Raw genomic sequence first — 26,058 nt, 5'->3', positions numbered from 1 at the left:
AAAGGACTCCATGCTGCACCCACCCCGTCATATGCGTATGCAGGTACCGTGTTGTACTGAACATCAGGCTACAGGAGAAGTACCCCCACCAAATGTGGACATATCTACCTTTATTCACAGCTGTGGCTAGTTGTGGGGCCTCTAGGGCTGACCCTGCCTTGACTCCAGACCTGGGCAATCAGCAGCTCCAGCATCACCTTAACAGATCCCTGAGGGCACATAAAAATACTACTGAGAACCATCAGCTCAGTGTCAGCAACCAAGGGTCAGGTAACCATGTGTAGTTCCATGTCTGCACTGCAATTCTGGGGACACTAGGCACATACTTTGGAGGTTGCTATAAACATTTCCTACTTCATCCACCCGGGATAAGCTCATTTCCATGTTTATTGAACTGCAGGTAATTGGGTGGCACTTTCACAAAGTGCTTGCTAAGTTCAGCAAGACTTTCAGCCTGTTAAAGGTTTTTATGAAGAAAACCTAATGTCAGGAACATAATGCTGATGAGGAATTTGTCTGGATTAGGAAACTGGCTCCAAGCTAGTCTCTAAAATCTTGCTGGAACTGTTGGGCATCAATTAGCTTTGTATATCAATACACAAATGAAATTAGGCATTATCCACTGAATTTACAGACTGAGGAGACTAGAAAGAAAAAAATAATTCAGCAGTTTCTAACTGAAACCATTGATATGGATTTCTTGAGGCAATCATCCCGTAGCTATTATAGCCAACTGTTGCCACTTGCAGTGATTGAAGCACCAAACACTGGGTGTGATTTTGGTCAAAGAGCCTTCCTCAGTACTGCATGTCTGCAGTGTGTAACTGTAAAAGACGCCAGTTACTACTAACCACGAACCTAAACATGGAACCATACAGAAACAAATTAAGGAAATGGCATCTTGGTTCCAGAGCAAGTCACCTCCCTGCTGCCTTCTCTTGGGGGAGGGAAAAGGTAGCCTACGGATCTGATCCTGATAGCTGCTTCTAGGGAGCATTTCAGTCCTTGGGTAAGAACTTACAACCTGTGGACACTTCCCTACGGAACCAAGGTTTAAGACCCTTGAAAGCCTAAACTAGCTGCCTTTGGACCTGGAAATGGTGGTGCTGTGCTTGGGTTAATCATCATCTGCAAGCAAGCACAGTTACCGCAGGAACAGACACCAGAACGTGAGCTGGTGGCTCTGCACAGCACATCCTCACTGCTGCTGTGGTGCATCAGAGGACCTCACACTTCCCCAGGAATGTCTGACACAGTTCTGCATTGCACTGTGCAAGCATCAACCCAGCAGAAGTCCTTCCCTTGCCTCCTCCTTACTAAACGTGAACAAAACTCCTACCCCAAAATCATGTAGTTTTTGTAATGACTTAGTACGATGGAAAAAGAATGCGACTTAACTACTCCCACTCCATGGTAAGACCTATTGCCATTAAAAATGAAAACCTCAAAAAGTGTTGCTTCTGAGCTCTAACCTACTGTTAAGTAGTGAACATACTGGATCAGTGGAGAGAACATACTGTGAAGATACACCTATATCCCAAGGTGCTAACCCAAGCGATGATACCAGCTATGCCACCCTATCTCATGAATAATGAAGAGAAGTTTTGGTAAAGTGCTTCAATCTTCCTCCAAAAAAAGTTACGAAAATACAAGTTTTGGAAACATCTCCTTCTTTAAGAAGCAGATCTTTTTGTTTCCTTGCTACAATAGCACTTGTGTACAGTAAGCACTGTATTTCTACCTCTACTATCCATTTGCGTACTAGCTAGAATAGATCAGGAACAACACATCTGGATGTAGAGGAAAACGCCACAATCTAAAATCTTTAAAAGTTCTGTGAGAGCCTTTGGCTACAATGAACATTATCAAAACAGAAACTTCTGAAGAAGAATAATTTAACACGAATTAAAAGAGCAGATCATAGCAAAACCAGGACAGAAATGCCACAGTATATTTTCATGGGGAGGCCAATCTGCAGGGCCTGTTACTGCTGCTCCCAACCTGTGGTGCAGTGGGCTGTGCTCAGTACACTGCTCACCCAGCAACAGGAGTTCAAAGCAAAGGTAACATATTCAAAGACATCTGAGACAGAAGTCAAGTTCTGGAGGATCAGTATCCTTGATTCATGAATGAGAATGTGGAAGGTCCCATTTATTAACAGCCCTGAAGTACTGTGGCTATTGTTGAGAATGTTGTTAAATGTAACTGCTTTATAGCACTATGTCAGTTTGCAATGGAAAAGTACAATTTTTTTTCATCTTTTTAGCCCTTCCTTGACTACCCAAAAATAACTTCAGTACTGAGTAGCACTCATTCCACTGTAATGAAATACACATCTACTGCTCTTTGTGTTATTAGAAATACATGAAAATATACTGTGACACTGAACATGCTGTACAGGTGACTGAGACAGTGACAGCAGCAGCAAAAACAACCCCACCACATGCTGAAAACACAAGCCCCCTGGCAAGTGCTTATTCACACAGGCAAACCCCAAGCTGTCGATGTAACGCATGCTCCAAAAACCTCAGAGGTCGCCTGGGGCTCATGGGGATGGCTGCTGCTGTCAGAATTCTTATTCCAACATCCCGAGGGAGAGGGGGATTGGGGAGGGAAATGGGCACCAGTGGAGAAAAGAAACTTTAGAAACTGTACCCTTGTTGTCAAAAAGGCTTCAGAGTCAGCTGCCATCTTGACATGAGGTTGCAATTCCTGTTACCGTACCTTTTTGGACACAGGGAACATGCTTTAGTGAACTGGTCCCTCACTCATTTTCAAGAAAGATTACATTTAAAATGTTAGGGGGGGCTGTTTCTTTCTTTGTTGGGTTTTTGTTTGTGTTTAAAAGAAACACCTCAGCTAGCTCCAAACATGTCTTTTTCTGATTCTGGAGACTGGGGCCTTGATATTTCAAACAACTCCTGTGGTGACTGGGAGCTTCTTCTTGAGGTTAATATCCTAAGGATCTCAGCGAGCTGTTTTTCTATATTGGTCATTTTTGTGTTTAAAGCCTTGATGTCCTCTTTCAACTCGTGTTTCACTTCTAGCATGGTGGCCTGAAGAGTCTGTTCTGGGATGGGATAAAAGGAATGCTTGACCTCAGTGAGGACCGGGCTGCGGTCCTGCGGGCTTCTCGTCTCCCCAACATTATCCAAGCGCAAGTCACTTTTTGTAATGCCACTGTCACAAGAGTCTGTCTTCTTCAGGGTAGCTTCTCCCGAAGCTTTAGTTCTCTCTGGTAAAGTCTCCATTGACTCTGCTTTAGACACCTTGTTCCAGTCCTCACCTTTCCCACAGGCATCTTTGAACTTGGCCCAGCCTTTTCGTCGAGGGTAGTCCCCTGACACTTTACATCCCACATAGTCCGACGTTGGGGCCTGCAGCTTCGCCTGGTCAGAGGCCCCAGAGGTGGAAGCAGACTGGTACGAGACAGGGGTCGCCGGGCTCTCCCGGACAGTCACGACGCTGGCTTTGACCACCGAGCGGGCCGAGGAGTGCTCCCCTAGAACGTTCCCCTTCTCCACGTCCAGGTCATCCGGCTCCCGGCCCCTCTCTGCTGCGAGCCGCGCTTCCTTCTGCTGCCTGAACCTCTGGAACAGCCGGCGGACAGGGTGGTCTGGGGGTAAGATCAGAGGCGCCTCGTTCTTCCTCTTCATTCTCTCCTCTTCTTCACGTTTGACGTCGCTGATCTTCCGGAACACGATCTACAGGGAAAGGAGAGTTCAACTCTGATTAACTGCACATTTGTTGAGGGATAGAAGTTGTAAAGAAAGAGTTACTGGAAAAAATTTATTTTAACTGACAAATGCACAATCTCTGCACATTTACAGCAACATTTTCAAGTGTCTTATCTTGTGTCGTTCCTTATTTAAGAGCGTACACCATCTGTCTCATGACACCAGAAGGAAAAGAAAAGAACAAGATTTCTGCAGTTTGAGAGGTCAGCAAGGCAGCACCATTGGAAATATAATGATCCCAGGAAGTTGTTCTATTTTGTGTTAAAAGTGACTTCTTATATTTGTTTTCATGACTCAATAGTTTAGCACCAAGTTTCTCATACTACAAAGAGCCATTCCCTTGTCTTACATCAGTCCCCTCCCAGAGTGATGCCATGCAAAAGATCTGGTATTATTTTAGCACAGTCTGGCCAATAATGAGGCCAGTACAGCAGAGATTGCAACGGCAGTTTGCAAAGTGCTTCTTGCCCTTCCTTCCTTCCCACCACCTTCTTCTAGAAGCAACTTGTGGTACAGGGATGAGGCACAGCTCAAGTCAGTTCCACAATCACGGGTACAAGGACAGAGGAATGGGCTCTGCGAGGCCTGTTCATGGCTTGATTACTACAGAAGCTTGAAGAGCTTCATGTCTTATTTCTTTATTTCTATGGAAAACGGGGCATTTTTGCACAAAGAAACATCACTTTTCTGTCTACTCTCCTTATTATATCTTCCTGAGCCTGTAGGTGAAGCGATCTCTGTGGGAGCAGCCCAAGGGTCTCATGGTACTGACATAAGTGCCCCACACAACCCCAAAGTGCAGCCGGGCAATGTTTCTTCCCTGGACTAGATGGCAACACATTCTCTTCAACGTATGTTTTACACTGGTACTGGCATCTTCCAAGCCAAAAAACCTCCACTGTGGTATTAAAGGAGAACCAGTAAGTAGCCTGGTTTGAAAACGGGAGGTCCCCTAACCTGAAGTTTTCAATATAGAGCATGAAAGACATAACCCCCTGCTTCTACTGAACACTGATATTTAATCTCTTCAGCTGCTTTTGGGAAAATCTACTCAAGTCCTTACACTCCATTGCAGAAATAACTTTCAGATTCAAATAGTTATTAGGAAATGTGTAAATAAAGCCATCCCTCTATTGCAGACAGATTTAAATTAAACTGAACATAATAAGCGCTGCTTCACTGGCACACACGAAATACATGTTTCTCCAGACTCCAATGCTTCTTGACAGATTTGCCATTGTGAAGCAGGGAAAAAAACATCTTAACACTGTGTCTTTGGAAGGAAGAAGTTGTCAGACTTGGCAGCATTTCCCAAATACAAAAGAATAAAATTAGCAGGAAGGATATTTTATTTCCAGGCTGCAATTAGGAAACTAAATGTGAAATAAGAATAAGAAAACAGGGTAGTTGACAGTCTTTTTTTTGTTATTCCCCCGGGAAACTCGGTCTGCAGTGAGCTCAGCAGAAAGCAGCGTAATCCTTAGAAATGAAGGAATAGCACTTACTCACTGGGGAAGGAGAATCAATACAATGCTCCAGGCTAATGGCTTCCCACACACTGGCAGTACCCACTTTAACTGAAGCGAGAGGGTCAGCCCAGCATTGGGGCAGCTGCCCTGTGACGCCAAGCACGGTCTCACCAGGGTCACTCCAGCAGCGGGCCGAGGCGGCTCCACCAGCAAACCACGGCAGCTGTAAGTCGGGTCAGTTTGTCTCTGGAAATGCTGTGTCCCCAAGCACTTTCTCCCCTGGAGTTTGCATGTTTGGGGTGGGTGGGGACCTCCACGTCCAGCACGGCGCTGTGCCAGATACGGCACAGACACGCACTTAACGGGGTCATGTCGCTTTGTACACGGCCATGTCTTTGCACATCAGCAGTCTTGATCTGAATCACAGAATGGTTTGAGTTGGAAGGGACCTTAAAGCTCATCCAGTTCCAACCCCTGCCACGGGCAGGGACACCTCCCACTGACCTATGGATCTAAACTGTGTGTCTTTAAATGCTCACAAGGGGCATATAGCTGGGTGGTGCAACAGTCACCCTCACAGGGCTCATCAGGGAAGGCACCTGGGTGCTTGACAGAGCTAGAAGCCAAGCTGCTTCATAGAGTCCTTGTCTAGGCCAAGCCCCGCTCCACACAGCCCACTCAGCACCTCAGCTACTAGGCTGGTAGTACTGGAGTACCTCTCCCTATTTAATGACTGGCTTTTGTAACACAAAGCTACCATGCTAATGAGACCCTCATTTCCCTTTTCCACATGAGGCTTTACAGCAGCCACAAGGCAAGTACAGCACCACAGCAATCACCTGCGTGAACACAGATGTACCTCCCATCCTGCTTGACATCTTTTATAGGTATATATTTATATGCATTGCAAATCAAACCCATGCACATTTACCAGGGGACAAAGCCTCCAACTCTTGGGTTGGCTTCTTTTAACTAGCAACTAGGATGTTGGATAAACACCAGTCAGAGAGTATCTTGTCTTTGGGAAGACCAGGCAAAGCTGTCACTGGTCTCCTCTTTTGCAAGCTCCCCAGTGCCATATTTTCTCAAGACAGCTTCATATTTATGTATCAAGCAAAAGTGTTATAATTATGCAAAGCTCAGCAGTAACTGGAAATACTTTACAGAACTGCATTTTGGATTTTTGTCTTTGTTTAAGATTAAATGTGAGTCCTTATAAATAAAAATACCAATGACTGGTTTAAATGGTCTGTTTTCTTACAACTGCTGAGGGAAAAGCCATTGTTAAATGCTTAAACAGCTTCAGCAGCGTCTAAGGTATCAGAAAATGTGGTAGTTGTGCTGATGTATGTACAGCTGCTCCACAAGAGTGAGGCTAAAAAGCAAAAGAAAATAGGCTTCATTTCTTATAAGGAAGAGAAGTCTGGATCTACACAGAAATTTTCATGTGGAATTTGACAGGGCTACAAATACAGATATTAATCAAAGTTAAACCCCAAAATATGATGGCAAAGATCCCAAGATAGTTTTTAGAGCAGTTCCTCTTTATCTCACTCCAAGCACCCATTTTTGTCTGGGAAAGGACAGTGTTCTGTACCCTCAAAATCTCCTAGCCTGTGTGCTACACACCATGCAAACACAGGGGACTTCTACGTTACAAGCTGTGTAGTCCTCCACAACACTGCCTTCTTCAAGACCTAAGCACATAGCAATAATCTAGTGGGAGCATTTTAACAGTATGTGAAGACCAAAACACGCAAAAGAATCAGAACTGAGATGAAATAATAAAAAAATCTGCACCTAAAGGTGCAGACCTCACACCTCCAATCTCAAGTCTCATTTCATGGTTCCATTCTTACTGAAAAGGTGCCCCCAGGCTGCCAGAAATGTGCTGTGGGGGGTCTCAGTCTAGATTTGCCAAAAACTTGACAAATAGCTCTGTTAGACCCAGATTACTGCAGTCCTAGAATCATTTACCTGAGGCATGCAGTTATGATGACTCAATAATTTTACTTTTGGACAATGCACTCAGAGAAGTGGAGAAATGAGCTGACATGTCCTGCATCCGTATGTCCCACTGACCTGTGACAGCACACACCCTGTGGCTACATTCCTGCCTATGTCTGAGCCGTGGCCAAGGAAGAAAGATGGGGCTATATCCAGCATGTTTCCCTTTCCTCAGTATTAACTTCTGAACATGAAGTCTTCAGTAAGAGTTGTGGAAAGACTCTGCCTCTCTTTAGTCTTCAAAGAATTTTCAAGTTGTATTTGTAGAATCAATGTTTTTAGAGATTAAGGTCAAGATTTTTCCTCAAAGTATTAAAAAATATGACATAAATGAATACTTGAAATATCTTCTTTGGTTGTCAAGTGTGGAGTGCCCAGCAACTGTAACTTGGGTTTTCTTGTGCTCAGCACTGAAACCCAAGCATCATTTAAGTAACTCAACATGGACATTTATCATGAATATGACTTCCCTAATTCCTTTATGATAAGACCAGAACACCAGACAGCAAAGTGACCTCCAGCATAAGACAGGCCATGGGATTGCTCTCAAGGGAATCTTCTTACAATGAGAAGATTAGAAAAAGACATCCAGTTTGACGGCAATACAGAATCCATCATCACATCGTGATGAGATTCCTGCAAGTTTTGCTTCAAGACCGCGTTTGCCTGACATCAGTGACAATTCTGTTCCTTGCTCCCTCAGACACTTAAAAATTCATTTTTAGAAGCTGATTCTGGAGTCTTATGTTGAAAAGTCTCTGCAGAAATATCACACCTGCTCAGTTACTACTATGAAGGATTGAGACAAGGGTTTTGGTGATAAGAAGCACGTAAAGTTCACACCTTTAGAACTCTCAGTTTAACTCCAAGCTTTCCAATTTTAACTCTGTGGGTGTGTTTGCATTATTTCCTACCTTCCAGCCTCTTTAATAGGCAGTGCTCAGTGCTCAAATTCTCACTCTTGCACACAGGCAGAATATGTCGTTGATTTAGTTAAATGCAAGGGGTTTTTTAAAAGTCAAGTAAAACAATCCTACAATGAGTCTTCCAGCTGTTTCCCTCAAAGCTATCCACTGCTCTTCCCATCTCACTACTTGCTTCAGAATTATCTAGCACAGCTCCACACTGTTTTTCCTGAGCAGAAACAAGAGGGCACTGGGCACAGGGGTACTCACTCTGTTTCACAATGACATTTCAGAGAACCTGTGCTAAGTTGGCCATTAAAACTGACAAGTGCCTTGCAACAAGATGAAAGGCTGACATGTTCTACAACAGCGCTATCTCATCATACCAGATGCAAGTATAGACCCAGTAATTTAAGTGTCTGCTCCATTTACACAGAGATGGGAGTGGAAGCATGAAGAATATGACAGGGGTGTATGAAATGAGACATGGCATGAAGAGGGGCAGGCAAGGACTGATTATACAGTGTCTTACCCAATACAAAAAGTACAGCATGAGATGATAGCAGGAGGAGTTGCATAAAAACCAAAGACCAGTTCATGGTTCTTCATCTGAGCACATTAGTCATTTGAAAGCTATTAATATTAATTAAGGATTAATTAAAGATATTAATATTGATATTGATATTTATAAAGGATGGTCTGAATGCAAAAAGTCCATGCAGATTCAACAGACCAAGCAAATACTTGGTACAGAAAGCCATGGAGGGCTACCAAACAGACAAAACTGATATTCTATATCCTGCTCAGGAGTTAAAAATAATTGGAAGCTGCAAACATATTTGTAGTAACCTCACATAGGAAAGTTTTGTTCTTATTGCCTCCTTAGGCATCCCTAAATAATTACATACGCTAAATCTAGAACTGCTGCCTCACTTACTACTAAGGAATCATTCCCCACGCAAGTGATGGAAGTGCCAGAGGGAAAAAACATCAGAAGAAAAGACAATAAAGGCTCGAAGATCTGAGCCTTAAATATCTGAGCAGGCTTTTAAGACTACGGTTTATGCTCACTGCACCCTTCACTTGTACATAGGGAGAGGCAGGACCAACGTGCCATTAGTGTGTAGTACTACATAGACTTGACATCACTTTGGAACTTACCCAGGTTTGAATAACAAAAAACTGAAAATGGCATGTTGGTTTGGTACGACGGGGAAGACCACTGCACACGGGGAATGAAGTCCACTCTCTCTAGCTACTGTTGTAATGAACAGCCAGCTGATGGGTTTCACTGCCTCTCAACTGTTGGTCGTCCACAAACGACACTAAAAGAATGCTGCCTGTTGAACAATAGCAAGTTGTGTTCTTCAACACTCTGCACACTCCCAGGAAGGTGTAACCAAGAGAAGGGAGAAGTAATGTATTAGCAACTGTATTGTGGTCTTGTTGTCTGATTGTAAATGCAACCACTGTGCTACAACTGCATAAGACAGTCTTAAAGATCAAGGGGTGCTTAACTCAAAACAAAAAAGATATTGAAAACCTTATCCTGTCAGATGCTAAAAAAGACCTGTCTGCCTCAGAACTGGAAAGGATCTTTTGGCCCTATGCAAAAACATCCAAATTTCTTTCCAACTTTGATATGTAAGAACTGATCCAAGCCTCACAGGAATAGATAGAAATACAGATTTCATCATGTTTTGAATCTGGCTGTCATTGTGGAGTTACAATTATGAGGCTCCCTGTCACAAAGCTGCTTCTATTATTAGCTCTGCAAGCTTCTCGTCTTTCCACCTCTATAGCACGCACAAATCTGCAAGATTTGGCAGGTCTTCCTGAGCATTAACAGCAAGTAGCATGGCAGCATTTGTTTCTGGTGCTTAATAATAATTGTCTTTCACAGATACAGAAACATTCACAAGGGCTGGAAGTGCCAGATATCATAAACAATTAAAAGCTTAAAATTACTTCAGATGGTGCTCACAGCAAATGGACTCCAGTGTGATGAAAACAAGCACAAAAAGGCATTTATTATTATGCAGTCCATCTAGGATCTGCCAAGAAGTGATGAAAATACCTTCAGGCTGATGTTATTCTGATGAAAGTTGGATCCAACCTTTCTTTTTGTTTTTTAAGAAGAAAACAAGAGAAAACAAGAAGGAAAGAGACAGAAGGCTTGACAATAAAAATGCTTTTGACATTGATGTTAAAGAAACCAAAGCCCCACATGATCAGCATGGGCTAACCATATCCTGGGCTGCATCAAAAGAAGTGTGAGCAGCAGGCGGAAGGAGGTGATCCTGCCCCTCTGCTCTGCTTTGGTGAGACCTCACTTGCAGCACTGTGTGCAGGGCTGGTGTCCTCAGCATAAGAAGGACATGGAGCTGTTGGAGCAAGGCCAGAGGAGGCCACAAGGATGAGCAGGGGCTGGAGCAGCTCCCGTATGGAGACAGGCTGAGAACATTGGGGCTGTTCAGCCTGGAGAAGAGAAGCTGCTGGAGACCTCAGAGCAGCTTCCAGTGTCTGAAGGGGGCTACAAGGATGCTGCAGAGGGACTCTTCATCAGGGACTGGAGCGACAGGACAAGGAGTGATGGGTTCAAACTGAAGCAGGGGAAGTTCAGGTTAGATCTAAGGCAGAAGCTCTTCCCTGTGACGGTGCTGAGGCGCTGGCACAGGGTGCCCAGAGGAGCTGTGGCTGCCCCATCCCTGGCAGTGTTCACAGGGAAGAGCTTCTACCTTGGATCTAACCCGAACTTCCCTGTTCATCACAGAATGATCTGTGTATGGGACTTGGGACCACACAAAAAAGCACAAGTCTGCACTAATGTTGCAGGTGTCATTAAGTTACCTCTAGATTTATGGGCTAAAACAGCAGAGTTGTTTCTGCGTCTGAAGAGGAACACATTTCTCTGCAGTTTATGTCACATGCCTCCAGGGCACTCCCAAACATTTCTAGTTTCGGTAATATTCTGAAAACTCAAGGCAAACTCTGATTCAGAAGGTCCTGGCAGTGGGGCTGTAAGGGAGTGCTGGTGTCAGGAGTACTATCAGCCAACCTCAGGCATACCTGAGACACACAGAGCCCAAGAACCAACATGTGCATGGGCACAGCCCTTTTGCATCTCCAAGAAGTCTTTGTCCTGTACAGAGAGTCAACCCTGCCCTTCAGACAGAGCCATACCTGCTTACTATCCAAAACTCAGACTTCTGAGCACTGCTGGATCATTCATACACAAGTGCTTGGAAGGAACAGAACTTTGTAATTGAAAGAGCAACCACACTATGCAGATGAATAAAAGTAACAAGTTTTCAGTCTATAGAGAACATCTGGGCTGTTACTGTCATGGGCACCACTGGCTTCAGCAGCACTGAAGCTCTCCTCTGTGACAGCACAGTGGTAGCCTAATTACAACTTCTAGAAATACTGACTTGAATATTAATGTTTAATCATGTCACTATTATTTAGTTAGAAGTTCTGCACAACTCAAGACTCCTTTATGTCAAACTCCTCATTCTGTAATTCATGCTTATGGGCTATGTGAGTACTGAGAGAAAAGGAAAAAGATTTTGCCAAAATACTACTGAAAATAAGACTGAATTATATATCCAGAGTGGAAGTAATATGTCCACTAGTGAAGTAACAGACAAAACCTGCCTGATCTACAACAGGCTCCTAGCGAGTTTTGAGGCATCAAGAGATGTACCTACTCCAAAATAGGCTGTAAAACCTTGTCATCAGTAAACTTAAGACAACCACATAACTAAAATTAAATACACACCATTGACAATAGTTTGGATGGACATACACAACTACAGGACATTGTGGCTCATTTAGCAACCTCCTTCATTAACTAAGAACAAGAGAGTAATAGGAAAAAACATTGAAATGTATATTGCTGAAGATCTAGAACTTCACTATTCCTGAGAGGAAAAGTAGCTGTTACAAGCAAATACCTAACATGTAGCCAAGGGCTTTGGGGAAATTATACCAGATCTAATGGGGGAATGTTATCCCACCTGAGAAACAATGTCTGTCAGATTGTGAAATGCTCTGTAGGAACTTCTTGTTTTTAGTAAATGAGGAAAAAAGAATGTTTGCGCTTCCTGCCTGCCAAGTGTCAGCAGTTTCTAGCAGCAACACCTATAAAATACTATTTTCATGTTTGTTTGGGTGGGGGGTTTGTGCTTTTTCATGCATGTTTAGCACAGGGGGTGCTTTTGGATCTGCGCACACACAACAGACAAATAAACAGCTCATATAGACTCATCTTTTACTCCAGATCAACATCCCACCTTCGTTCTTGGGCAGACAATGCTGCCTCAAAAACTGCTTTAAGGAGAGCCCAAGGCACAGCAGGAACTTACCTCTCTGTCACCTGAATTACAACTACACAAAAGGTCATATAATGTGTACAACGTGCCTTGTCAAGAGCCAGAGTCTGTTTCCCCAGGCTCCCTGTGGCTTGCTGCCATTTACCAAGTATTTCCTGAAAGAAATCAGGCAATTTGTGTGAGTCAAGGATTTGGGATTTCTCCCCCACCCCAACTCAGAGACAATTTCACTGGAGATCTGAAATGGATGCAGAGGTTGTAGAGCTGAGGAAAGCAATGATGTGTTGAGATTAACAGTTAAATTGTCTAGTTTGTTTTCAGTGATGCCATTCTAGACACTAGCTTGCTGTTAAGATAATTTCCCCTTAGCCCTTGCCTTTCCTTCATGCACTTTTTTGCCTGCTTTCATTTATCTGCTTTCTGTCATTAGGTTTATAGTGATTGACAGATATTTTACTTTCCAAGAGGGTATCAAATGTATTTTCAAACATATTCAAGTCAATCAGGCACCATCAGTCCCAAGAGCTTAAGAGTTATTGAGGAACCTTTGAATGCTCACTCACAAACCAATCCACACAAACACAATGCTCTGTGTCCCTGATGGACAAGGCTTGTGCAGCTGAGAGTTCCTTGCATAAATTGCCTAAGATAAGATGAACTGATCTTTACGTGTCTCTCTTGAAGTTACCAGGCTTAAAAGTTCAGCTTTCATACTGAAGAAAAACAAACTAACCTGCAGCTCTGCATAAAAAGAGAATACATCTTCCACCAGAGTAGGTAACCCCATGGCTGCACCATGCACACCCAAAGGCCCAGTGACCCTCAACTGGTCTGTCCTTTCCATCTTCAAGAGCACTGCTTGGATGACACCACGTTAGAAGGAAACCAACCCTCAATAACTGAATGAGAATCAGCAATAAAATGCACCTTGTTTGCTATTTCCCAAAGCAGCTGTCAAACCTCTTCAGCTCTAACAGCCAGGAGCTTAAACCTTGAAGGGAAGAAAACAGTTGACTGTAGTGAGTTGTCTCAGCTATTCTCATTACAAGGAGCATCTCTAAGCCAGCAGTTCCTGCCAGTCTGCTGCAGCCCCTTTGTGGCTGGTGATAAGTGATGGCCCTGTCTTCCTTGTCAAGTGTTACTACTGATGGCTGTCTCTTGTCTAGGAAATGCACAGGTGAGCTAGTTAAAATAGCCCAAACCTGACAGATCCCTCCAAATAATCTCACAGAGAATCCTTTAGATTCTTTAGCTGTACTTCCTGACTCTGTTTCAGGTATTTTTATTCTGTAAAAGCAGACACTTAGGTGCCATGGCAAATACAGATTCAAATACTGGCAGAGGTAGAAGCTTTCCGTCTTCTCAGTGTATTTCAATCACTTATCTCCAAGTGGTTTACAGCAATTACTCAATCCTCCAAATATGACCAATGCCATTATTTTTATTTGCTCTTTATGTAGCAGCCATGCTTAGAGTTGTATTAGTCTTTCAGTTTATACACACACACAGAGAACAAAATGCCCTGTTCCACAGGAAGACACCACATGCCTGGTGTATATTGCAATGTCTGTTGTCAGCCACACAAAACTTTATGAGCAGTTTGAAAAGTTACTTGTGCAAGATGCCCCTGTCTGTGGTGACAGGTAGAGGTTCACCCTTGCAAGTTCCAGATGAGACATCCTCAGTACAATTTGTCAAGGTAGTTGTGATTTCAACACAGTTTTGACACAAACATCCCCAAATTTATCCTGAAGAAAGCCACTGCTCTAGAAGAGGAAGACCAGGATAACGCAGCACACACATATTGTTTCCTCACAACTAGACTGAAATAATCATTTAAAAAATCTTTATGATCACGTGTATTAAAAATATTACAAAGTGAAATCTGAATATTGAAAACCTCTACATGCCGACCTCTATTACCAGGAGCAGTAGGAACTGCAAACTCTAGACTCCCTGGCATCATTGAATGCAAGCCTAAAACTGCCTTTGTTTCATAGAATCACGGAATGGTTTGGGTTGGGAAGGACCTTAAAGCTCATCCAATTCCAACCCCTGCTACGGGCAGGGACACCTTCCACTAGAGCAGGTTGTTCCAAGCCCCTGTGTCCAACTTGGCCTTGAACACTGCCAGGGATGGGGCAGCCACAGCTTCTCTGTGCCAGCGCCTCAGGACCCTCATTTGCATCCCACCTCTCACATACAAATCTGGACAGAGATGTATTGACACTGGTATCTGCATCTCCAAACACCATTTCAGCCATCCCAAATTCAGACTGCATTTGCAACTACTTTGTTAAAAGGCTTTGTTTAGAAAAATTGGGCTTGCATCTGACTTTTGGATTACAGGGTCATGGTGGTGTCTCCCTCTTCCTGAGTAGCCCAGAGCACTTACAGACAGCAGAAAGCCAACTCCCTTTTTCCCTCTGTCAAAAGCATTTGAACATCCCTTTCAGGAGTATGCTCCAGTCATCACATTATGGGGCAGGGCTGTCCAGATAGCACAGAAACTCAGTTCAAACTCTTGAGGTGCAGAGACCTAATGAGGGAAGCTCTTCCCCTTCTTCCCTCCCTTCCCAGAGCTTTGCACCTTGACAAGACAACTGTGACAACAGATGCCCACTTGCTGCAATCCCTAAGTTCTGGCTCCTGCTTTAGCAAACACCCTCACCCTTAGTTCTCACCTGGAGAGACTATGGCACCCAATCCCAGTACCTGCCTGGGACAGCAGTTTTACCATTCCCTACATCTTCTCAAATCAATGAGAAAAATGAACTTCCTGGGCCTGAAAGCTACCCCAATTTTATCTAACAGCCACCTACTTCTGCTTTGTAACTCTAACCCTTCATTTCCCCAAACTAAAAAGTTTCATTTCATCTTACAGGCAGCTTTTCATTTAAGCTTTCTCCTCTTCTCCTGTTTTTCCACTTCACTGAGGCGATGCAAAACATTTAATTTGTATTTTGAGAGGCAGGTTCAGCTGTAGCTTAAATGAGGCAGATCACAGGCTGTACATCAACATGCTTTTAAGTGATCAATACAATATTGATTGGTTTAACTATTCTGCTTTGCCATCTCTACCTCTTCCATGTTCTAATGCCACATTGGGCTAAACTTAAACACCTGGGGTGACATTTCCTTGCTTCCTCCTAAGGGGCACTGAAAAACAGTTTTCTCCTTGATCCACTGTTCTGAAATGAGGAAAGAGAGAGACACAACACAGAGCTTGACTGTGGGCAAGATGCCACTCTTCCACTGTTAACATGGGGATGGATAACTCCTAATCTCCAAGCCTCTCTGCAACGGCGTATTTTGAGTTTCAGAGTTGTACCAGTATCTAGGAGAAGCCACCACCAAAGCCATGTCTCAGGTTAAGAGCTCAGCAAAGCCTTATAATCTCATCTTAACCCCCCTCACACTGTACCAAATACTCTTTCGTTCTCCACATCATTTATGGTTTATATTGACAGAGCATAACTTTCTTATTTTTAAAACAACAGAAAGGCATTTTCAGGGGGGCTGTTGTACTATGTTCTATGTTACCCATTTTCTAGTCTCAATTTCCTGGGAACTGATTCTTATCCCAAGTGTAGGAATGTAAAACACCATCATCCTGATTAGAAATAAAGGGTGTGAGCAGCATGTTGTACTCTGATACCCCCAGTTTCACCTGAAGTCCGTCTATCCCTATCACAGAGCCAGAGTCTAAACTTTCTAGAAGAGCTTTAAGAGTGGAGGGGAAATCATCTATATTTGGCCTCTTGACTTTTAGAAGGCCCTTGGGAAGACTTGTCAGAAACGTGAGTGCTGAGGATGGGCACTGGGAGGAGTGGGAGATGTGCCACTCCTGCATGGTGAGATGTGCGGGGCGGTGGAGGTCTGCAGGCAGCTGTGCAGGCAGAACTGCAGACCAGGCAGGACATGAGCTCAGTGCTAACAGGCATTCGCTCCTGTGGAGACAGACACAATAACTTCCACAGCAGCTCCAAGCTATAAAGTAGGTTTCACTTGTGATACTGGACTAAATGAAAACACGCTCTGAAGATGTAATGCCCAGGAATCTTCAATCATGTTTCCAAATTCACTTTTTCCCCTCAGATGATATTTCTTCTCCAGTTACGTCTCAGTCTGGTCTCTACTAGATATTTCTCTGTCAGCAAAGTTTGCCAGATCCATCATTTTAAACAGATTTTGTCTTTTGCATTCCTTTTACTTAGCATTTGCCATTTCATACATGACTTCTTAGGAAATAAAGCACCTAGTTTATTAATACAGAGGGTTATTTCTATTAACATTGGTTTTGGTTAAACCAGGTAAAATTCAAACTGCTGCTCCTCAAAATCACCATCCTTGGAATACTGTAACTTGGGAAGCTGATAGTTTAGTAAGTCATACAATATTTCAGCATTTATCTTAAATATGGCTGTGTATCATCAGCTGTTCTGCAAGCCAGCTGCCCTCAGCACATGCTGTCTGGAACTGAGCTTGTGGAAACTATGAGTTACAACAGCACCATCTGATTTTAATTTCTTTGCCTTTTTCTATATTTATACCACCTGCATCTATATTTATACAACCTTGTTCAGGTGCAGTGGGGATTAAAAGAAGATCCTTTTCATTTTGTTATTAGAACTTTTCCCTTGGAAGAGCCCCAGGTTTGCCATTAAAGGATGTAGAGCTGGCCATGAACTGCTGTTGCTGCTGCTGTACCATGCAGACCCAGAGAACTCAGCAGAGGAGCAGGATGCTGCAGTGACTCCCTGCTAGCTGAGGCAAGTTACTTCACAGGGGATATTGTAACTCATCAGCACACAAACCTTGCTCAAAAGCACAGGATTCCTGAGAGGGAAGGCAGAAGTATTCTGTCTTAACAGATGTTTGGTATTCCATGTTGCATTTGATTATCTTCTTGAATCCATCATTCCCTGGCTACATCTATCACATTAAAGCTTTGAAGAAGCGGTCATCAGGCAGAAGAGATGGCTTAGCTAAATGTGAGAAAACTTCTAGCCCATACCTGTGGGGTCAGGGAGAAGCTGGGCTCATCCCTGCACGACATCCAGCTACACTGAGCTAGATGAAGCCTCCACTGTCTGCAAACACCTGGCCATTGTGCCTGTATGGGTTATTGAAACTGCATCTTGCCAAATGAGCCCTGGCTCTGGTACTAAAACAGTGAGTCACTCTCAATTGCCTGAGAATTGCCAAGGCGTTTACATGCTTCAATACAAGATGCTGTTCTTGTTTTCAGAGACTTCTTCACATTCAAAACCTGTTCAAGGACAAAGCTACAACAAGCAATTACTGAAAGCAAAGCAAACGACAAGAAAACACACCTTTCTCTGCTGGGGCGCTCCAAAATTGTTGTTGCTTTTGGGTTTGTAGTTGTTTCTGGTTTTCACACTACCAGAAACCAAACGCTACCCTGTTACTGCTGCATCCAGAACCTGAGTTGTGCTTACAACCCCTCCTGGGCAGCAGGGTGAGGAGCAGCACAGCTACTCTCCTGCCAGCTTCATGCAGCAATTCAGTGACCAATCACACAGCACAGATGTGACCCGGCTGCTCTGCAGCCTCCAGCTCAACCCCAGTGCAACGGGAGTCCGACGGCAAGGCTGCTCAGTTCCCCTCCTGGGTACTTCAGGAGACACAAATTAGCCTCCTGAACTGCATGGAAACATTCTGACTGTGGTGACACCTGCCAGACAGATGAAATCAGAACTCTGAACACACCACATTATTCCTTCTATACACACAGACCATTAATTCTCCGATCTGCAGTTCTGCATGATGATGCTGTATCTATTCTATAGACAGAGAACAGAAGAAAATATCCTTTTTTGTTAAAGGCCACCAGAGAAATCTTCTTGCAGAGCAGAGCAGCAGACTAGGATCTCCCGAGTCTCAGGTTAATACACTACACATCGGTCCCTCTTTCTCTTGTAGGCTTGGGACTGATCAGAAGCTTTCTATGCAGCTTACTAATACCAAGCACTGCAGAGGTCCTGCAGGACCTAAATGCTGCATAGTGCTGCATAACGTCAAAAGGCTGATGTAGTAATGTGATGATCCAGCTATGCCTTGCTGGGTTTGTAGATAGCCACACACACAAAAGTTAAACTTAAAAGGTTTCTGGCTAACCAGAGTGGCTCCAAACACCACAACAATTCACAGAGCAAACACCCAAAGGGAATACTGACTGGCCTATGTCCTCACTTTAACTGAAAGAACAATCTGGACAACTAATTTGCAAATGCATCATAAAATGTGTTGAGAAGTGCTCTGCACGTAAGGGGATCAGGACTGGGATGGTTCAGACTCCCTGTGGCTGATGGCAGCAGCTCAGCTCGTTTTATGGCTTGCTAATCTGGCCTGAGCAAAGGCACTAGGGTCAGGAGTCAGGGCTGAGCTGTGCTTGGTGCTGGGAAGGTCAAGCATTCCTGGCAGTGGAAGGTGCAATGGGAAAAGTCATCATCTCTGATGAGGCCGTTGCTCCATCTTTTAAAGTCAGATGTTCATAAAAGGAAACCTAAATGCCTGAGCAGGTGAGAGGGGTAGTTCTACTTTCTCCCTTACTTTGCCAAAGCTGACATAAGGTATGGACTCAGATGTATGTCTTCCCTCTTCCTACACTTCATTCCCCCTCTTCACTGCCAGATTGAGGCTTAAATTTTGTGTCTAACTATAGCCGATGGCATCCTCTTAGCACTGGCAGTTTCAAGCAACAAGCAGATGTCACTGTGGCCTCTAACACATTGCTGGGCATAGCTTAAAAGCATCATGATTTTCTTGAAAACATTTCCAGTTCGTATTAGCATTACAGAACCAAACAAGTGTTTAACAGATAACTAACTCTGCTTCGTAACATGCAGACAGTCTGTGTCACAAGCAAAAGGCTCAGAAAATCAACTCCTGGCTGCAGCTGAAGAAGGAGGCATTGTCCACAGCATTGCATTTCCTGACCACTTTCTATCTATTCTGTAAATATCTGACAATTAAAATGTCTCCTGCACTTTGTCATATATAGGAAATGGACCCAGAATCAACACAAAAATATCAGTCAGAAGGAAAAACATAAACCCAAACAAACCACAAATAATTCAAGTGAAGTACACATTGGACTTTCACAGGCAGTTTGGTATTAACAGGAACCACCATACTTAAACCCCTCCATGAGACAGTTACAGCACGTCTTATTTAACTTTTCAGGTGTTTTCCCCCTATCTAAAAAGGTCTTTTTAAGATTAGAATAGGCAGCTCCAGTATAGTCTTCAGATCACTAAAGATGTTTTCATATGCTCCAGGAGCTGCTCTCCTCCTCACAAGAGGCTCAAAGACAGAGGCATTCAAAAGCTCCTGCTGGTGTAAATGACACTGAGGAGGAAGACAGAAAGTCTCTGTGAAGTCCTTCATTTCAACTGGAATAGCAGTAAGCACTGTCAAAACATCAGTCTGGCTGCACACATAAGAATCAGTAAAAAGTTCCAGTAGAAATAAGCACTTTAGGATGGATCCAAAGTGTATAAACAACAGCCAAAGTGTATGAACAACAGCCAAACTACCTACCTAGGCTGTGGCATAAGCTTTAGTCTCTTAAAACAGTATCTGTCCTCTTCAATACCACCTTTTACCTGGGAATCTTAACTAGATTCAACTTTATAACAGCTTCTGGGGCAAGGAAAATATTACTGCTTTTGCTGCCTGGATGGAGAGTGAAGAGAGTGAATAATCAGCCTACTCCTTATACTAGATGTCTACAGTAGAGAGAAAAGCAATCCTAATCTTCCCAGCAATCTAGATGTTCATTGTAAGAATAAATATCCCAAAGTCTCATACGTGCTTACAGAATAGTTATATACAGTGCATTTAATTACCAGTACTGTAAATAAATTATTTTGACTTGTGTAATGCAACAGGAATAAGTAGTCCCTACTTCTGGTTCTCTGGGATCAGTTGCTTTCAGGCAAAAAGGAAGACATAGGAGTAAAGCAGTGATTCTAACTGCTACCACTGTAATGGAAATGGGAGAAGTTAGTTTATCCAAGGACATTAATATGACCATGCTCTACTAGACTTATGTACAGATAAAAAACTTCAGACAAATACAAATTGATCTCATCCCACCATGGTTGCAGGTCCCAGGAATGTGCACTACTGTAAAGAAGCTCTTGTTGCCAGGTTAAGTTTTTCAGGTAGAAAATACTGCATAAATAAAGCCTGTCAAAGCCTGGAGTGTTAAGAAAGCTCAAGTTCTGGTTGTCTCTGACAACCCTCCTGTAATATCTTGGTCATTATTTAGGAAAGCTCTGCCCTCTAACTCAGGGCTCCCATATTATGAGCAGTGCTGAGTTCATCAGGTGCTATTTGTCACAGCATGACCTGGTCTATCAACCACCAGCACACACAGCATCCAAATCCTGCACAGCCAATGGAGTAATTTCCTCATGGGCTTTTCTTTTTGCAGTTCCAAAGATTAATGAGTTCCTTTTTGCAATGCCCTGACATTACTACCCATTTACCCACAGAAGAAAGATTGCACAACTGCTTCTAGCACAACTTGTGCTTTATAATCAAGCCAGATTGTTTCTTTAATATCAGTGCATGTAGTTCATCCTTCGAGTTCAATCAATAAGGATCAAAATAGGTTACGACTTCGATGCATACAAAAAGGCATGAGACAGCCTGTAAACAGCTATATGGATTTTGTGGAGCCTGAAGGATGACTTTGCTGGCAGCATGGAAAGTTGCACACTTTCAAATAGTCAAAAAAGGAGGGAAATCTCACTGACTAGTGTCAGTTGGAATGCCAGCGACTAAGTAGGATTTCGGAAATGATTAAAGCGTATTGCAGTGCAACACTTACACATACACCTCAACCCATACTCCTAGCAGAACCCACCAAGCTATAGTGTAATCTATCTTCCTATACTATAGCTGTTTGTCCTTTTTTTCTAGGCAGCTCTTCAAGGAAGAGACAGATACAACGAAGAAACAGCAGTGCAAAGCAAAGGGTTTCCTGACAATAAAAGGTCTGTTTTCAAGAAATTAAAAATAAATATGTGCGTTGTTTTGTAATGAGAACCTGTGCTATGAAAATAGAATAATAAAACCCCTCTCTCCAGTGACCTCTGCATGCTAGGGCAGTAGAAATGCTTCTTAAGTCTAAGGAAAATTGAGGCACAGAATAACTGTGACTCACAAAAATGTATCTTCTGAAATGTCTGCTTTAGCAATTTGATGCATTTACATCGGAGAATGTTAAAAATTCTATGCAATGGAGCTGAAACATAGGAGGCATGAGTCAGCAATAGGACAGGATCCATCTTCTGTTTGACTTAAAAGAGCCTGGAGAACCCCTGAAACAGAGACATTCAGAAGCAAGCAACTTGAGGAACATGAATACTTCTTTCAACCTCTACACCAGGGAGTGGCTGGACAGAATTAATGCACAAGGCCTGCAGTCATAGTGAGATGATGGGTGCTGCACTGTTCATATACAGCGTATGTGGATGGAAATCTGTGTGTCATATGGTACAGTATTTTTTCAGTGTGTGCAAAGATTCTGTGTGACCAGAACAAGGAAGTGCTTCCTACATTGAAAAACATTATTTGTATTCTATTTTATTATAGCTTACACCAAGCAAAGGATGGCCTGCAATGCCCACACTGTGCAAAACCACCCTCATGCTGAAAAGAAGGAATTGTGGCCTTTCCAACAGTACCCACTGTAACTCTGCACAGTGGAGATGGGGTGTCTTGGCTAGCAGGGATTCCACTAACCACAGGCAGTGAGACACCACTGAGCTCCAGTGAGGAGCTGCTTCTACTGCTGACCACAGGATAATGGAAGCATATCCTGGACAGATGGTTCTTGAGAAAAAAAATCCCATGTAAAAGCTACTTTAATTATGTATACCCATGCAGAATAACTGTAGGTACCTCAGTTCAGACAGTACACAAAGGCCAGCCTGTGTAACATCCAAAATGTTACACATTTTTTCTGTTTCCAGACTTGTTTCACCACCAGTTGCATTCATAGAATAATTAAATCCCAGACTGGTTTGGATTGGAAGAGACTTTAAGATCATCCAGTTCCAACCCCCGGCCACGAGCAGAGACACCTTCCACTAGAGCAGGTTGCTCCAAGCCCCTGTGTCCAGCCTGGCCTTGAACACTGCCAGGGATGGGGCAGCCACAGCTCCTCTGGGCACCCTGTGCCAGCGCCTCAGCACCCTCACAGGGGAGAACTTGCTTCATATCTAGTCTGAATCTCCCCTCTTTCAGTTTAAAACCACTACCCCTTGCCCTTACAGGCCCTACTAAAAAGTCTGTCCCCATCTTTCTTATAAACCCCTATTCATTTTCTTCTATTCTTATTTTCAGGAAAACATAGTTGGAACATCTCTGTGGAGTGCCACAACATGACCGTGATGCTCCTAAAAGAAAATTGTAAGGTGGGTATGGAGCAGAAGCCAAGATTCTAACTCAGGGTGAAATTAAATGTCTAACAAATGGCTGAAGCAAGATACCTAATCCTCAGCATACTGAGAAGGTAACTTCATTGCTTGTCTAGTGCACTACAATTACATGTTCAGAAGTCTATTTAAGCCCTCAGAGATGTCACTGCTTTGTTTCGGTTTTCCAGCTACACTGGAATCAATCCCATACCTTTTTAATTATTCTGTCCACAACATAACTTACCCTCCACTGGTTCAATCACCCTTTGCAATGAAAATCTCAGAGGAGATCATTTTCCCTTGGCTTCATTTTCCTTATTCTGCAGAAAAGGATAAGAATGATGAAAAGGTGCCTGCAGAGCAAAGTCTCCTCTGGTGACAGTGGTGTGGACAGAAGCTACTGGCTGCCTTCCCTTATGGCCACTTGCAGACACTTGTATTAAGAAAACCATGCTGGGGACAATTCTCTTGTGAAGGACACAATGCTGCTATGGGTGGTAAAAGGCCTGGGAGGTAGCCATAACACAGATAGAGCAATAGGTCTGTTACATTTCACTGTGGGCCATTCCTGCCCTTAAAATAGTAGGTGCACACATAACTCCTTCCAATCACATGCTTCAGAGGTGCAAGTTCAGCACAGCTTCACTGAACTGCCTAAAGGAAAAGCAGTTACCCAATTGCTGAAACCCTGGTTTCAGTAGCAAGAATAAAACTAAACAAAAATCCAGCAAATGACAAAAATACCTGCGACACTTTGGAAGCCAATCCAAAATATCCCTTATCTCAGAGCTTGGCATCATCATATTTTTCTCTACAAGAAGATTCACAATATTTTTTGTGATCACAAACACAAATGTTACAAAACATTTTTAAAGCTTTAGTTGAGGTAACTTCCACAGCAACATGAAACTGGGATGTCAAGTGTTGCAAGCAGCTATAGTTAGAGGCATGCTGGAGCTCGTAGGACACCTCAGCCACAGCACTTACAACTCTAAGTTCCCTAAAAGTCACCAATACTTCTATTGAAGTGCTAGATAATTTTATAGCACAATCTTTTAAAGGAAAAAAGGCTTTGTGACAAACTAAAAGGTTAAATATTTCAGGTGTCTCTCAGCATCTTACAGCAATGTTCCGAAGTTGCCTACATGCAGTCATTAATCTGCTTTCATTCACTGACCCACATCACTTACTTACTGTGCTGAGATGTTAAAGCCAATGAGTACAGCCTTCTCACCTCCACGTTTTGCTTCAAATGGAATCTTTAATGCCCCTATTTTACCATCTTAGAGCAGTAAAAAGGTCCTACTGAATAGCAGTGCACAAGTGAGTAATACTACTGCCTATTAGATTTACCTTTGCTTCCCTCACCTAAGATACGCTTGAAAGCATCAATCTATCGTCAGATCTGCAGCACAAATCCACTCCAAATGTAATGCACTGAGGTTAACTGCAAGTGTGCAGCCCAAGCCTGCATTTTTGAGAGAGAGAACTCTAGGGAGTGAGAAGTAGTCAGGAACCCACCTAACAGATCACCATTTTGTCTTGCATTTAGAATCCTATCCAAGCTTGAAAGGAAGGCAAGAACATGCATGCACTTGCTGTGCATGGTCTCCAGTCCCACTACCCATTCCAGAAAGGAGCTCTTTGAGGTTGGGCTGCTCCAAAGTCTAGATGCAGATGTTCAACATTTGGCTTTTAGTGGGCCACCAGCAATCTGTGTGTATTGCTCTGTGTGCCTCCTGCAATGAAGAATAGGCACATTTCCAGAACATGTGTTTTTCACATTTATGTTGGAAGATGCAATGAAGAGGCTGGTTGACATGAAGTGGGACTAAGCAGCAATTACATGGCAGACAGGAGATACAAAACCCAAAAGCAATTACTGACCAGAGGAGAAAGATTTTAATACATTAATGCCAGTGATAAACAGTAGACCTTGTACTTGTATGAGCTGCCCCATATGGGAGTTTTTCAAAGCACACACATTGAGGTTTTTGTTTGGTTTTGGTTCGTTGGGGTTTTTTTTACAAACTAGTATCTGTGCAAACCAGCTCTGAACCCAAAATACAGCACTCAAGAAAGGCATGTGGATTGACCATGTGCTTCCGAGTTCAGAATCCAAAAGACCATATTAAACCACTTTTTAGAGACACACACTGGATTTCCTATGTGTAGATAAAACTATATTCCACTACTGTTCTGGTGGCTCATGGGAGTACAATGCCAATTTTCTTCAATTCAATGCTTTTGCACTACAGCAGGTAAAGGATACTGCTCAGACTGAATAAACTGGTAAATACAGGCCTTATTGGTCATCCTTATGGGATGGGCAGAATGGGTACAACTTCTAAACTGGTTTCATAACACTATATTTGATCAACTACAGCTGAAACAGAAAGCTCTCTTCAAAATGTAAGAGATGGGTTTTGCATGATTTGCCCTCAATTCACACATAAGACCCAAGAAATGCCACTGCAAACAAATAGTAGGAGAGATCAAAGCCAGGGGATGTCACAATTGAAACAACAAGATTGTGCCTTGCATGCATGACCCTTGCGCTAAAATACTTCATTCCCTTCTGCACGATGCTATAAAGAGGTCAGATACACTGTCTTACCATCCTATAAATAATGCAGGGTTATAAAGCTTCTTATGTGATGTTGAAAATGCAGAGGGCACACAAGAGTGCTCTTTGAATAAAGTCTTTGTAAACCTTACAGATCAGAGTGTATTAAACTGTGCTGCCTCTCCCACAACCCCGATGAAGGATGCATTATTCCCTTAGCCTACATCATGCGTCAGTGGCCAGCCCCTGGGACTGACTGTGCAAGCTGCAGTGAAGATGTACTGGAGCTCAGTGCACAGGCTTTGCACATGGGTTCTTTCACACTAGATTTTGTACAAGTACAACAAAATAGCTGATATTTTCCATAGTGAGCTTTGGTCTAAATGCTCAGGAGGGGAAGATGCAGTTTCTATCACCCCAGTGCGAACACAGATATTTATCAGAAATTAGGATAACACTGACTCTGTATATCCATACTCTAAACCCATACACTGCTGCACCAGAAACTTCAATGTGCCAAAAATGTGAAGGGCTGGAGTGTCCTCTCAGCAAGTTTGCTGATGATATGAAGCTGTGCTGCCAT

The 26,058-nt window shown here is 43.2% G+C and overlaps 1 protein-coding gene across 1 annotated transcript in view; it reads right to left on the bottom strand.

Annotated features, from left to right (window-relative positions):
- Nucleotides 1-2,744: 2,744 nt before the first annotated feature.
- Nucleotides 2,745-26,058, bottom strand: part of KCNH1 (potassium voltage-gated channel, subfamily H (eag-related), member 1) — a 97,908-nt gene continuing 74,594 nt past the window's right edge. The window contains exon 6 of the mRNA XM_010013744.1: nt 2,745-3,704. Within this exon, the coding sequence (XP_010012046.1) occupies nt 2,856-3,704 (849 nt within the window). The 3' untranslated portion in view covers nt 2,745-2,855. The remainder of the gene's footprint in view (nt 3,705-26,058) is intronic.

This window comes from Nestor notabilis, unplaced genomic scaffold, assembly GCF_000696875.1.
Source record: "Nestor notabilis isolate BGI_N333 unplaced genomic scaffold, ASM69687v1 scaffold5954, whole genome shotgun sequence".
NCBI lineage: Eukaryota > Metazoa > Chordata > Aves > Psittaciformes > Psittacidae > Nestor > Nestor notabilis.
This window is presented reverse-complemented; position numbering and strand designations above follow the sequence as displayed.